General features: G+C 43.2%; 1 protein-coding gene across 3 annotated transcripts in view; it reads right to left on the bottom strand.

Annotated features, from left to right (window-relative positions):
- ATG2A (autophagy related 2A) overlaps positions 1-2,432 on the bottom strand; it is a 207,209-nt gene extending 204,777 nt beyond the window's left edge. For 2 of the 3 annotated variants that reach the window (XM_033954151.1, XM_033954153.1), the window contains exon 1: positions 2,122-2,432. In XM_033954151.1, the coding sequence (XP_033810042.1) occupies positions 2,122-2,421 (300 nt within the window). In that variant the 5' untranslated portion in view covers positions 2,422-2,432. The remainder of the gene's footprint in view (positions 1-2,121) is intronic. The other variant, XM_033954152.1, reaches the window with a different exon arrangement.
- Positions 2,433-12,848: the final 10,416 nt, after the last annotated feature.

Raw genomic sequence — 12,848 nt, 5'->3', positions numbered from 1 at the left:
AATAAATAAAAGCTGCAAGAATTCAGAGTTGAAGGCAGCCTAGGCACACTTAATGAGCCTTGTCAATCTCTGTAGTCTGTGGTTTTCTAAACAATGGTTTTACATCAGTAATCAACCTATCTAGATATTTCTGTCACACGCTACATAGGTAGTTCCATAAAAATAAAAGCAAAATTTCTGAAATTGAGAACTAGAGTATTGGCACTTGAGGCATCATTTTATTTAAAGTTTCCTTGTAAATGTTTGGTTAAGATACAAGATACTGAATTTGCTTTCTGGGATCCCATTCAACTGCAACAATTTTTATTAGCCCGTGAACAGAAGTGGGATTGCTTTTCTTTTCTTTTTTTCATTCTTTGATGAGAAATTAGGTTAGGAAAGTCCATGTCCTAATTTAGTAGGGAATGATTTGGGTTCATTGGAATTCAACCCATTTCTTTGTTTTCCTTTAAAACTAGTTAGTAAATAAGCAATATGTTTCCCCATTTTGTGGGCTTGTAAAGGATTGGTTTTTTGTATTGTTTGTTGTATTGAAAATTTGTATGGAAACCTTTTTTTCCTTGATATCTGTATGATATTGTAAACGTATTAAATTCAAATAAAAAAAAATTAAATAAATAAATAAAAGCAAATGTTAGAACCACAGTTTGAGGAATTACACAGACACAAATACAGGTTACTATTGCAGAAAAATGTGTCACAGCGAAGCTACCAAACAAGTTTTGTGAAACTACTCTACTGTCCTACCAAGAGTATGTATTTCATTTCGTCACTATGTTATTAGATATCCAGTTGGGTATCTGATTTTATTTACCTAAGTCAGGAGTAGGCAATTCTGGTCCTCGAGAAACAGATTACTCATATAGAGAAAAATACCACTTAATATATCCACTGTGTAGGAGACTTAGAGGAGGGCCTCAGATTCGGAGCATACGCGTAGTCCTATCACAGACTCAACTGTCAGCGTATTTCTATAGCTCCATGCTCCAGTCATAGGCCCATATCCCAATTAAATTTTTTGAAACTTTCTAATAAATAGACCTTAAGTGTAGTGACTAAAATTTAAAACTCTTAAAGGTGAAGTTAAGATATTAACATTCAGTCCTATTCACAGTGTATCCTTATAAACTAGGCAGCTAAATCACTTATCTCAATCTGCTTTTTCTTATTTTTTCTTTTTTAAGGCTTCCACGTCAGGTTCTTTATTTAGCTTATTTAATGGCTAAGCCTCGAGAAACAGAGCCAGGTCAGGTTTTCAGGATATCCACAATAAATATGCATGAGATAGATTTGCATCTCAAGGAGGCAGTGCATGCAAATCCATCTATTACATATTCATCTTCTTCACCTTCCATTTGTGAGTCACAACATACCTATACAGGCTGAAAACCTGACCTGGCTCTGGCTCTTGAGGACCGGAATTGCCTACCCCTGATGTAAGTGATCTATAACCCCTACACTTAAGCATTCTGGGACCTGGGAGTCTGCTTTTCTTATTAACCAGGAATCCCACTGACCCCCCCCCCCCCACCACCACCATTATTAATCCTGCCCCACAAACACTGACATCTCTCATTCACACTGAGTCCAAGAAACAAATATATTATTACTCTTAAGCACATACCTGGGAGAAGCTCAGCAACCTCTACTTAGTTACAGTTCTATCCCGCCCCAGATGCTCCAGCCCCATTTTTCCTTGTATCAAAGGCAGCTGTTACAGCCATAAGCATATGACAAAACAACTGGATTGTGGCCAATATATTGAAAGGCTAGTTGAAAGGGTCAGCAGATACCACCCTCTCCATCTTTTACAGAGATCTAAGAGGAAGGCCTCCTGCCTGCACCAGATATCTAGGTGGGTCTACCTCCAGCTCTCTCATCTCACCCAAAGAGGAACGATCTATCCAGCTCGCTTCCTCACATAAACACAGAGGTCTATCCTTGTTTCTGTCCTATCCCCAATTTCCCCTCAATGTTGATGTCCACTCCTGATCTCTTCTCCTTTAACCAGGTACATGGTCCCCTTCTCTCTGTCCCATCCTGATCTCTCCCCCGTTGACCAGATCCATGTCCTCCTTCTCTCTCCTTGCCCTACCCTTCGTCTTCTCCCTCTCTCCTCACCCAAATGTCCAGGTGGATATCCCTAATGCTGCCACTGCCCCGGTACAAGTCCAGGCTCAGCTGCTCCAGGCCTAGGCGCTCCTGCAGGAAGTGGCCCAAGTAATGTTGCAGTAGGTAGCGGCAGGCCCGTTTCTTAATCGAACTCGACCAGGGCGCGAACCAGCGCGACATGGCGCAGGAAGAGGCCCCGCAAGCTCCCCGGGACAGGGAACCACCGCCACCAACACCTCCGCTACTTCTCTCACTGTTTATCTGCCGCCGGGGCAGCGAAGAAGATGCATCAGCTGACAATGACGTCATCACAGAGCGCCCAGACCTAGGGCACGTCAGAGAGATCCTCATGGCAGCAGCCGGCCAGCCTCCGCGCCAGATAAATCCTCTGCCATCATCACAGCGCTCCTGTCCTGAATAGTGTGAGAAAAATCCCCCCACGATTTGGCAATATCGTCCTCTGCGCCAAATAAGTATCAAGCTTAAGTTGTCATCACAAAGAGCCGGGCCGGGGAAGCGTCAGAAAAATCCCTAGCCTCTTCAGTAAGGTACTCGCTGCGCCAGATAAGTTCCCCCTTTCCTGGCATTCGGAGAGACGTTCCATGAATACGCGGCAGGAGGGACGAAAGGTTAAGCGTGTTTGCTTGATAAACAGAGACCTTCAGTTTTTTATGGTAGTTTATTTGTCCAGGGAATTTATCAGTATTTATTCCAAGATACACAAATCTGAGTTTAAAACCCCCAAAAGAAATCAGCCTCATCATGTTTCCGGTTAAGCTATTGAAGTTTATTTTTTGACTCACTGTTTACTCTGCACTGTAAACTGAAATCATAAGCACATAATTAACATTTGCACCGAATGGATCAGTCTTTTAATGGTCAATATAAGCATTCTCCCAGCTTCTTATGTATTGACCCGCATATATAGGTGGTATATACATGTTCTTTTTTTTATTTTATTTATTTATTTATTTTTTTTAGTGATAAAGATATAAAAACACAAATACTGTACAGTATTTCTAAATTATAAATTGAGGTGGGGTGGCATAGAAAGTGTTTCTTTCTGTTGCTTGCACACACATTGGCACTTCCTATATACTATCACCTGCAACTCACTTTTACCCCCTCATTTTTAGTCTTCCACTGCAGGACACAGAAAGGGGCATAATCAGAAAGAACGTCTAAGTCGAATTTGGTCGTTCATCCAGACCACCAGTATGTCTATCTTTATTCCACATTTTTGGTCAAAATTTTGTCCAAGTCCCAAACGCCCAGAACAAGACCATTTGTACGTGGGAGGGGCCAATCTTGTAATGGACTGGCCACCCAGATATGGCAACAGAGCAGTGGGGCACTGCTGTGAACTTCACAAAAAGGGTGCCAGATAAACATCTCACCAGAACTCTCTTATAGGTTATGGTGAGTCCTTCAAAACACCTGCAAAACCCACTGTACCCACCTGTCTACAACCCCAATAGCCCTTATGGTTTCAGATGGCACCTATATGGCAGTAGAGTAGGATTTGGTGGGGGAGGGTTGGTGGGCACACATGTTCCACCATAAATGTAGTGGTTAGAGTGGCTTATGGGCCTGAGTCCTCCTCCCAGGCTATTTAAGATACCTCTGTGTAGCTCTACCAGGCTTTCCTTTACCAGGTGCTGATGTTCTGGAGACAGGTATGTATGTTTTCATTCCAATCTTTCTGGGTGTGTGTGTGGGAAGGGGGGGTGGGGTCTGTACTTTGTCTCTGCAGTGGTTATCTGGTCACTTTAGATACCTTTTTGGCACTTATACCTGTTTTTACAATGTGTAACTCACAACGTTTAAGTTCTGTCCAGGATGTCTAGTAAAGGCTTCGATTATCCCTGCAAGACAACTAAGGGGTCCTTTTATTAAGATGTGCTAACCGATTTAGCGTGCGCTGATTAACGCACGCTAAATCGCTTACCGCACCTTAGTAAAAGGACCCCTAAGTCTAAGTTGGCCCACATCCCGCCCTAACTACTCCTCCAGATATGCCCCTTTTAGCAATGGGCGCACAGCAGGAATTAGAAGCCTAAAAAGTCCCTTGACACACATCCAGAAAATCGGTGTGATTATCGTCAATTGGATGACCTGTCTTTTAGGTTGTTCACGTACTGACTTGGGTAGGTTTTTAAACATGTTTAATTTTGATTATGAGCCCCAGAACGTACAAGTCTGTCCGGCATTGGGGTCTGTTCCCCCCATGCTGGATTTCCTACTTCCTGGTTGTTGTCATCTATAACCTTCAGTTATAATACAGCATGGTTCATATTAACTCAGCACAACAAAGAAAAATGGGGAGACCCAATGATCCACAGTGAAAACAATCCACCGATAAAAACAAAAACTGTGGATACAGATGTTCTGGAGATAATTTATTAAACACTGACATACAAAACCATGAAAATTCAATTAAAAAAGTACAATGATAAAAAAATACTGTGATAAAAATCCAACCGGACCCTACACGGTCCATGTTTCGGCGAACACGCCTTCCTCAGGGGTCCAATGGTTTGCAACCTCACATATAAAGAATTGGACTGAAAACAGTCTATTGCCTTTAAACATGTGAGCAAAGAACACCGCAGACAAGCTGAAGTAGCAAAAAAATGCTAACTTAGTAATTGATGACAGGTAAAGAACAGCATGATCCATTTGTTCTGCCCAGTAAGTTACTGCTCTGTGCAAGCTACTACTTTTTATGCATTTGTTTATAGTTATTCCCCCTGCTCCACGCAGATTACTGCCTCTATGTCTTTGTTTAGTGTTGTACCTACCACTTCCGGAGTCTGTTATAGGGGAAAACACTCTCCAGGGATTCAAGACAAAGTTGGACAAGTTCCTGCTAAACTGGAACGTACGCAGGTGAGGCTGGACTTAGAGCACTGGTCTTTGAACTGGGGGCTGCCGGGTGAGCGGACTGCTGGGCAAGATGGACCACTGGTCTGACCCAGCAGCGGCAATTCTTATGTTACCCTTTCCCATAGCTTTATTTTAGGATTGTACCTGCTGCCCTATGCAGAATACAGCCCTCTATGTCTTTCTTTAGGGGTTGTACCTGCCACTTTATGCAGGTTACACCCCTCTATGTAATAATATTAATCATAACAAAGTACCTTCTTGGACTGTCTCAACCAAATGGCTCATTTCAAGAGTTAAACAAGAAAAACCAACAAAATCTGCAGTAAAAGTCAAAAAACAAAACTGCAGTGCAATTGTACAGGGTGCAGGAGTTTATTTGAAATGCAAATTTCTTTAAAACATGTAAGCCACATATAAAGCAATTACATAGACTACAAAAATGTACCCAACAGCTGGTCCTAATGTTCATGTGGACCGGACCCGACACAGTCCATGTTTCAAAGAAACACTCCTTCCTCAGGGGTCTCTACTGATAGCACGTGATATATCAGAAAACTAGACTGGATAAAATAAACACAAAAAAGAACAGGCTGAAAATATCCTGTCGTAGCCCTTTCAGGACCAAGGGACATATTTGTCCCATAACTTTAAAATCCTATAAATTTTGATTGGGATAGTCTACAGTTCTAAATTTGATATGTACGGATTCCATATGATACTGCCTTTATGTAAACAAACTGGTTCCGACATTCATTCATTAGCGTCATTGCCAGATTGATGAGAAGATTCACTTGCCACACTGTCCATAAGCCAGAAGTGTGATTTTTTAAATAAAAATAATGATATTTCACAAAAAAAATCAATTTTTTGGCATCTGCAAGCTCTTTTTACCATAAAAATGTCGTCAAAACCACAAAAATTGGCCTACGATCCTTATGGTCCTGAAAGGGTTAAACGCTGGATGGCTGCTTCAGATCTCACAAGAACTGAATGCAGCCATTCAAGGAGTGACGTGGGCCCAGGCTGTAGCACGAAAAGCTCATTCCTGCCTTGTACACCGCTGGCCGTGAGATCTGAGACAGCCATCCAGTGAGGGAGGGGCTCAGTGTGGGGCAGGAGCACGGAAATCCCGCGCCTGCCAATATACCGCTGGACCACCAGAATTTAAAAAGGTGAAAAAAGGTACGAGGGGTGTGTAAAAAAAATTGTTAGTTGGCTGGGACGGATCCCTCCTGTCCCAGCCTACCACTAGACCACCAGACGGGGGACAGGGTACAGAAAACTAGAAGAGTGCTTGAACTATAAAGTCTCTCCTCATTTGTTAATGACACTGATGATGGTTTTTTTTTTTTTTAAATCATGTTTATTGAGGTCAACCAGGTTCTTAATACCACTAATGACTTTACATGGTCAAAATATTATTCTGCTATATTATTCTGGTTCAGAATATTTTTTTCTTGTTTTCTTCCTCTAACCCTAGGTGCGTCTTATGGTCAGGTGTGTCTTATAGTGCGAAAAATATGGTAAGTAACTTAATTAGTAAGCCAGTTAGTTATTAATTGCTATAGGATGATTTGTGACAGCAGAAATGTCTCGCCAATGTTGCAAGAGCTGTGATGCATTCTGCTTCATTTGTGGCGAGTATACGCTTAAGTTTCAAAGACGCACCATGACTCGACTTGTTAAGAAAGCATATGAGCTGTACTTCGGTTGCAAGATTGGTGATCAAGACAAACAATGGGCTCCTCGCATTTGCTATGCAAGATGTGCCATCGATCTTAGAACTTGATTCCAAGGTGACTCGATATAAAATGCCTTTATGAGTATAGGCCTCTTTTTATATTTATAAAAATATTTATGAATATATATATAAAAAGTTTTTTCTACTGTGCACAGTAGTGAGTTTTGAAGCTCTGTGGATCCCTACATTCTTTCTGGTTTGAGTTTTTTGCCAATGATAAAAACAACACTAGCCTAAAAATCATCAATGATTGCTACGTGATATATAACTGAGGCTTTTTCTCCACCTTTTTATGTGAAAGTTGGATCTTAGATATTGGACCCACTGCTGGTGAGTGACATTTTTTCAAATTTTGGATTTTACTGTCACTTCGATTTCTGTTTGTTAGACAAATTTTTGCAGGATGACTCAAGCATGGAATAGTGGTTCCAGTTTACTGGGGATCAGAGAGAAAACATTTTGCAGGCACCCTCTCTCTCTTTTTCATTGGGTACAGCTGCCCTGAACTCTAAATGGTTAGAGATGATTGATTTAGGTAAAAATATTTCATCGATTGAGATCCATAGTGCAGCGATAGTGGATTATTGTAAAGAGGAAATCATCCCAAGAGGATTACATATGCATAAACTTTTATGGATGACAGTAATTTTATTGATCATTGGAACAGCATACTTAACCAATGCTCTTTAGATTTAATGCTTCTCAATATTCAAACCTCGCAAGATAAGTTGAAATCAGAAATACAGCAATTTGCTAGTCGCAAGAAGTGATGGAAGCCAATCGGGGAGAAGCGCCGGACCAGGCAGGAACACAAACAGCATGCGTCTGCCTTCTGCATCGCTCTGCCTTGCCCCGAACCAAAGAAGAGCCATCCGGCGAGGGAGACAAGAGCACGTAAAGGGGTCTTTAAAAAAAGGTATCGGGGGGGTGTATTTGCTCCATAAGACATACCCTTATTTTCACCCCCTTTTTTGGGGTGGGAAAAGTGCATCTTATGGAGCAAGAAATACGGTATTTGATGGTCTGGTCTGTTTTATTGACTATAATGATGTTCGTCGGTGAGGCGATATGTATATATATATATATAATTTTTATATTTTGATGTATGTTGGGGTTTGACCAGTTTTCTTGGCTATAATGATGTTTGTCGTGAATTTGACTTTTTGTATGTAAATGTGCAATTTGTTTTATAATGTGTTTATTTAAGTCAGTGGTATCAAATTCAAACCTTTGCAGGGCCACATTTTGGATTTGTAGGTACTTGAAGGGCCGCAGAAAAAATAGTTAATGTCTTATTAAAGAAATGACAACTTTGCATGATCCAAAATTTAGATTATTTGAAATTATCAGAAGCAATTAAGGAAAGATTTATAAAATTATAGTTTATAAATCTTTCCTTAATTGCTTCTGATAATTTCAGCTATGCACGCTGAAAGCAGTGCAACATGTAGAAAGTGAAATACTATCAAAGTATCAACTGCAAGAGACAAGATTTTGGACCAACTATTATGAGGCCCTCGGTATTATAAAGAACTAGCTGATGCCCCGGCGTTGCACGGGTATTTAATTATAGCAATAACACTGTAAATGGATTCAAATAAAGATACTTTATAGTGGTGAATGAAATTATTTTTTTACAGGTTAATAAAAAGTACAATATTCAAATTATAATATGAAATATTTGACAAAATGAATACAATACAACTAACGCAAAACATGATTATAAACAACATTTTTAGTTTCACCTCCTGGAGCAAGAACATATAAATTCTTGGGTGAACCCACCCTTGAGCAAGCAACATAGAGTTGTGGTCCGCGAGACCCCCAGAACATATCACCCCAGGTAGTGAGGGATCTGCATACCAAGTTTCGTTCAAATCGGTCAAGCCGTTTTTGAATTACTGTGAGAATGGCAGCTTTTTACATTTTTTCCATTGACATGAATGGGTGAAATCTGATTTTCTGTTTGTAGCTCCGCCCACATGTGCAGGTGGGCCGCGAGACCCCCAGAACATATCACCCCAGGTAGTGAGGGATGTGCATACCAAGTTTCGTTCAAATCGGTCAAGCCGTTTTTGAATTACTGTGAGAATGGCAGCTTTTTACATTTTTTCCATTGACATGAATGGGTGAAATCAGATTTTTTGTTTGTAGCTCCGCCCACGTGTGCAGGTGGGCCGCTCAAATTGGTCAAGCCATTTTTGAATTACTGTGAGAATGGCAGCTTTTTACATTTTTTCCATTGACATGAATGGGTGAAATCTGATTTTATGTTTGTAGCTCCGCCCACGTGTGCAGGTGGGCCGCGAGACCCCCAGAACATATCACCCCAGGTAGTGAGGGATCTGCATACCAAGTTTCGTTCAAATCGGTCAAGCCGTTTTTGAATTACTGTGAGAATGGCAGCTTTTTACATTTTTTTCCATTGACATGAATGGGTGAAATCAGATTTTATGTTTGTAGCTCCGCCCACGTGTGCAGGTGGGCCGCGAGACCCCCAGAACATATCACCCCAGGTAGTGAGGGATCTGCATACCAAGTTTCGTTCAAATCGGTCAAGCCGTTTTTGAATTACTGTGAGAATGGCAGCTTTTTACATTTTTTCCATTGACATGAATGGGTGAAATCTGATGTTCTGTTTGTAGCTCCGTCCACGTGTGCAGGTGGGCCGAGAGACCCCCAGAACATATCACCCCAGGTAGTTGGAATTACTGTGAGAATGGCAGCTTTTTACATTGTTGCCATTGACATGAATGGGTGAAATCTGACTGTCTGTTTGTAACTCCGCCCACGTGTGCAGGTGGGATGCGAGACCCCCAGAACATATCACCCCAGGTAGTGAGGGATCTGCATACCAAGTTTCGTTCAAAACGGGCAAGCCGTTTTTGCGTTTGCAGCTTTTTACATTTTAGCCATTGACATGAATGGTAGAAAACTGATTTTCAGTTTGTAGCTCCGCCCACGTGTGCAGGTGGGCCGCGAGACCCCCAGAACATATCACCCCAGGTAGTGAGGGATCTGCATACAAAGTTTCTTTCAAATCGGGCAAGCCGTTTTTGCGTTGGCAGCTTTTTACATTTTTTCCATTGACATGAATGGATGAAATCTGATGTTCTGTTTGTAGCTCCGTCCACGTGTGCAGGTGGGCCGAGAGACCCCCAGAACATATCACCCCAGGTAGTTGGAATTACTGTGAGAATGGCAGCTTTTTACATTTTAGCCATTGACATGAATGGTAGAAAACTGATTTTCAGTTTGTAGCTCCGCCCACGTGTGCAGGTGGGCCGCGAGACCCCCAGAACATATCACCCCAGGTAGTGAGGGATCTGCATACAAAGTTTCTTTCAAAACGGGCAAGCCGTTTTTGCGTTTGCAGCTTTTTACATTTTAGCCATTGACATGAATGGTAGAAAACTGATTTTCAGTTTGTAGCTCCGCCCACGTGTGCAGGTGGGCCGCGAGACCCCCAGAACATATCACCCCAGGTAGTGAGGGATCTGCATACAAAGTTTCTTTCAAATCGGGCAAGCCGTTTTTGCGTTGGCAGCTTTTTACATTTTTTCCATTGACATGAATGGGTAAAATCTGATTTTATGTTTGTAGCTCCGCCCACGTGTGCAGGTGGGCCGCGAGACCCCCAGAACATATCATCCCAGGTAGTGAGGGATCTGCATACCAAGTTTCGTTCAAATCGGTCAAGCCGTTTTTGCGTGATCGCGGCACAAACACACATACACACACACATACACACATACATACCTCCGATTTTATATATATAGATGATTCTTTATGGAAAACTTGTGCCTTAAGTGTCCTGCGGGTGCAATCGCAACCACCTTCAGCTCTCATCTCCTCCAGCATCGGATACACGCACAAACTGCACTGCCTCCAGTGGTTACCTTATGTTCTGGAACATTGCCCGCTTCACTGTTGTAACCTCATGCAAGCGCTTTCCTGTATTTGTACGTGATTGTGAGGTGGAGTGGAGAGGAAAATTGCGTACAGACTTAGGAAAGCGCTTGAATGAAGTTACAGCAGTGAGGTGGGCAACGTTCCAGGACAGAAATGCTGGACACTTAAGGCACAAGTTTTCCATAAAGAAGCATTCTTTATAATACCGAGGGCCTCAAAATAGTACCTGGTGAGGCACATGTGGCCCCCCCAGGCCGCGAGTTTGAGACCACTGATTTAAGTGATCTGTATGTTTATCTTTATCTGCCTTAATTTTTCTCTGCTCTGTGTTTAAAATGAAGTTTTCTTAATAAAGGCTGGATTATCAAAAATAAATCCCAGGATTAATTTTTCTCCTGCCTTTATTTTATTTTATTTTTGTAGCATAATATGTTTCTTTGCAGCTAGTCTATCCCTTTTAAATAATTTGACATTTTCTTTCCAGATCTTTCTGTCTTGCTCAGTTCCTGTTTGAGACCAGCGACTTTTCAATTTCCTACATTCTTGTTTCTTAACTGTCAACTCAAGAGTGAACTATGGAGAAATTAAAGATTTCAGTCTTATGCACTTATATGGATCCAGCTTACTCAACTTGCTATTCCAGGTTTCTGTCGTATCTGGTACATTAGTAATAAGTAGTGCTGCCTGATTCATGATTTGAATTGATTCACTGATTCAAATCAGGTGAATCGATTCGAATCGATTCAATTAAAAAAAAATAAAAATCTGCCTCCCAATTCAATGGCCGACCCTTCCCCCGTGCCTTCCTAAAGCAGGAGATGCAGCGCTGCTTCTTGCTGGCCATCCGCTGCTGCTCCTGCTTGAGGGGGGAGGGTCGGTCAGAAAAGCTTCCCCCAGCTTGCCCGCTCTTGCCTCCCCGCTTTTACCTTCCCCAGCTTCCCCGCTCTTACCTCCTTTATGCTAATAGGGCAGCTTGCAGGCTCGCTGGTGTCATAGCCGTTCTGCCCCTGATGTCAGAGCAGGGGCAGGAAGTAGCAGGAAGAACGTACCGCTGAGGACCACGGGCAGCTGCAGGGATTGCTATAACACCAGCGAGCCTGCAAGCTGCCCTATTAGCAGTAAGGAGGTGGGAAAGGTGCAGGCTTGCAGGAGGAGCAGCATTCGTTCCCAGCGGGGGAAGGGAGGAGAAAATGTGCCTTCGCGGCAGGGGGAAGCAGCGTTCGTTCCCAGTGGGGAGGGAGAAGAAAATGTGCCTTCGGGGCAGGGGGAGCAACGTTCATTCCCGGCGGGGGGGTGGGGGAAGCAGGCCTTCTCAGCAGAGAGGAGGAGAGAAAGCAGGCCTTCGGGGGGAGCAGGCCTTCGGGGGGGGGGGGGGAACAGGTCTTCGTGGTGGGGAGCAGGCCTTCAGGAAAGGGAAGCAGGCCTATGCAGAGGGAGGAGGAGGAGGAAGAGTTTCTTTGGCGGTTCATAGTCTTAAGCGAGACAGACGCGGGCCAACAATTCAGCGCAAGACTTTAGCGCACTGCAGAAAAACCTTCTTTTAAAGGGCTCCGACGGGAGGTGTTGGTGGGGAGCCCCCCCCCCCCACTTTGCTTAATAGTGATCGCACTGGCGTTGGGGGGGGTTTGGGGGATTGTAACCTCACATTATACTGGACACTTAACTTTTTCTCTATTTTATAGGGAAAAATTAAGTTTTCAGTATAATGGGGGGGTTCCACACCAACACCCCCCGTCTGTGCCCTTAAAAAGAAGGTTTTTCTGCAGCGCGCTGAAGTCTTGTGCTGAATTGTCGGCGCTCGTTTGTCGGCAAGCGTCTGTCTCGCGCGCTTAAGACCCATCACCCCTTTGGTGGTGGGGAGGCAGGCCTGTGCAGAGGGAGGAGGAGGAAGGAGTAAGAGAGGGGAGGGGAGATGCCAGACCTGGGGTGAAGTGAAGGGAAGAGAGAGACCAAAAAGAGGGGGGATGGAAAGCAGAGGAGAGGTGCTGGACTAATGGAGAGAGGGAGAGAGAAATGCAAGACCACAAGGGGAAGGGTACAAGAGGGACAGATACTGCTCCAAAGTAGGTGGGCAAGGTGCAGGATGGCAGGAATGATAGTAGGAGAAAGCCTGTACCTGGGGAAGGGGATACAGGAGGTAAGGAAGAGAGAAAGAAGAAGCTGGATATGGGGAGAGATAAGATGCTGGGCATGGAGA

The sequence above is a fragment of the Geotrypetes seraphini genome, chromosome 8, assembly GCF_902459505.1.
Source record: "Geotrypetes seraphini chromosome 8, aGeoSer1.1, whole genome shotgun sequence".
In the NCBI taxonomy this organism is placed as follows: domain Eukaryota; kingdom Metazoa; phylum Chordata; class Amphibia; order Gymnophiona; family Dermophiidae; genus Geotrypetes; species Geotrypetes seraphini.
The sequence above is the reverse complement of the archived record's forward strand: the minus strand, read 5'-3'. Positions and strand labels throughout refer to the sequence as shown.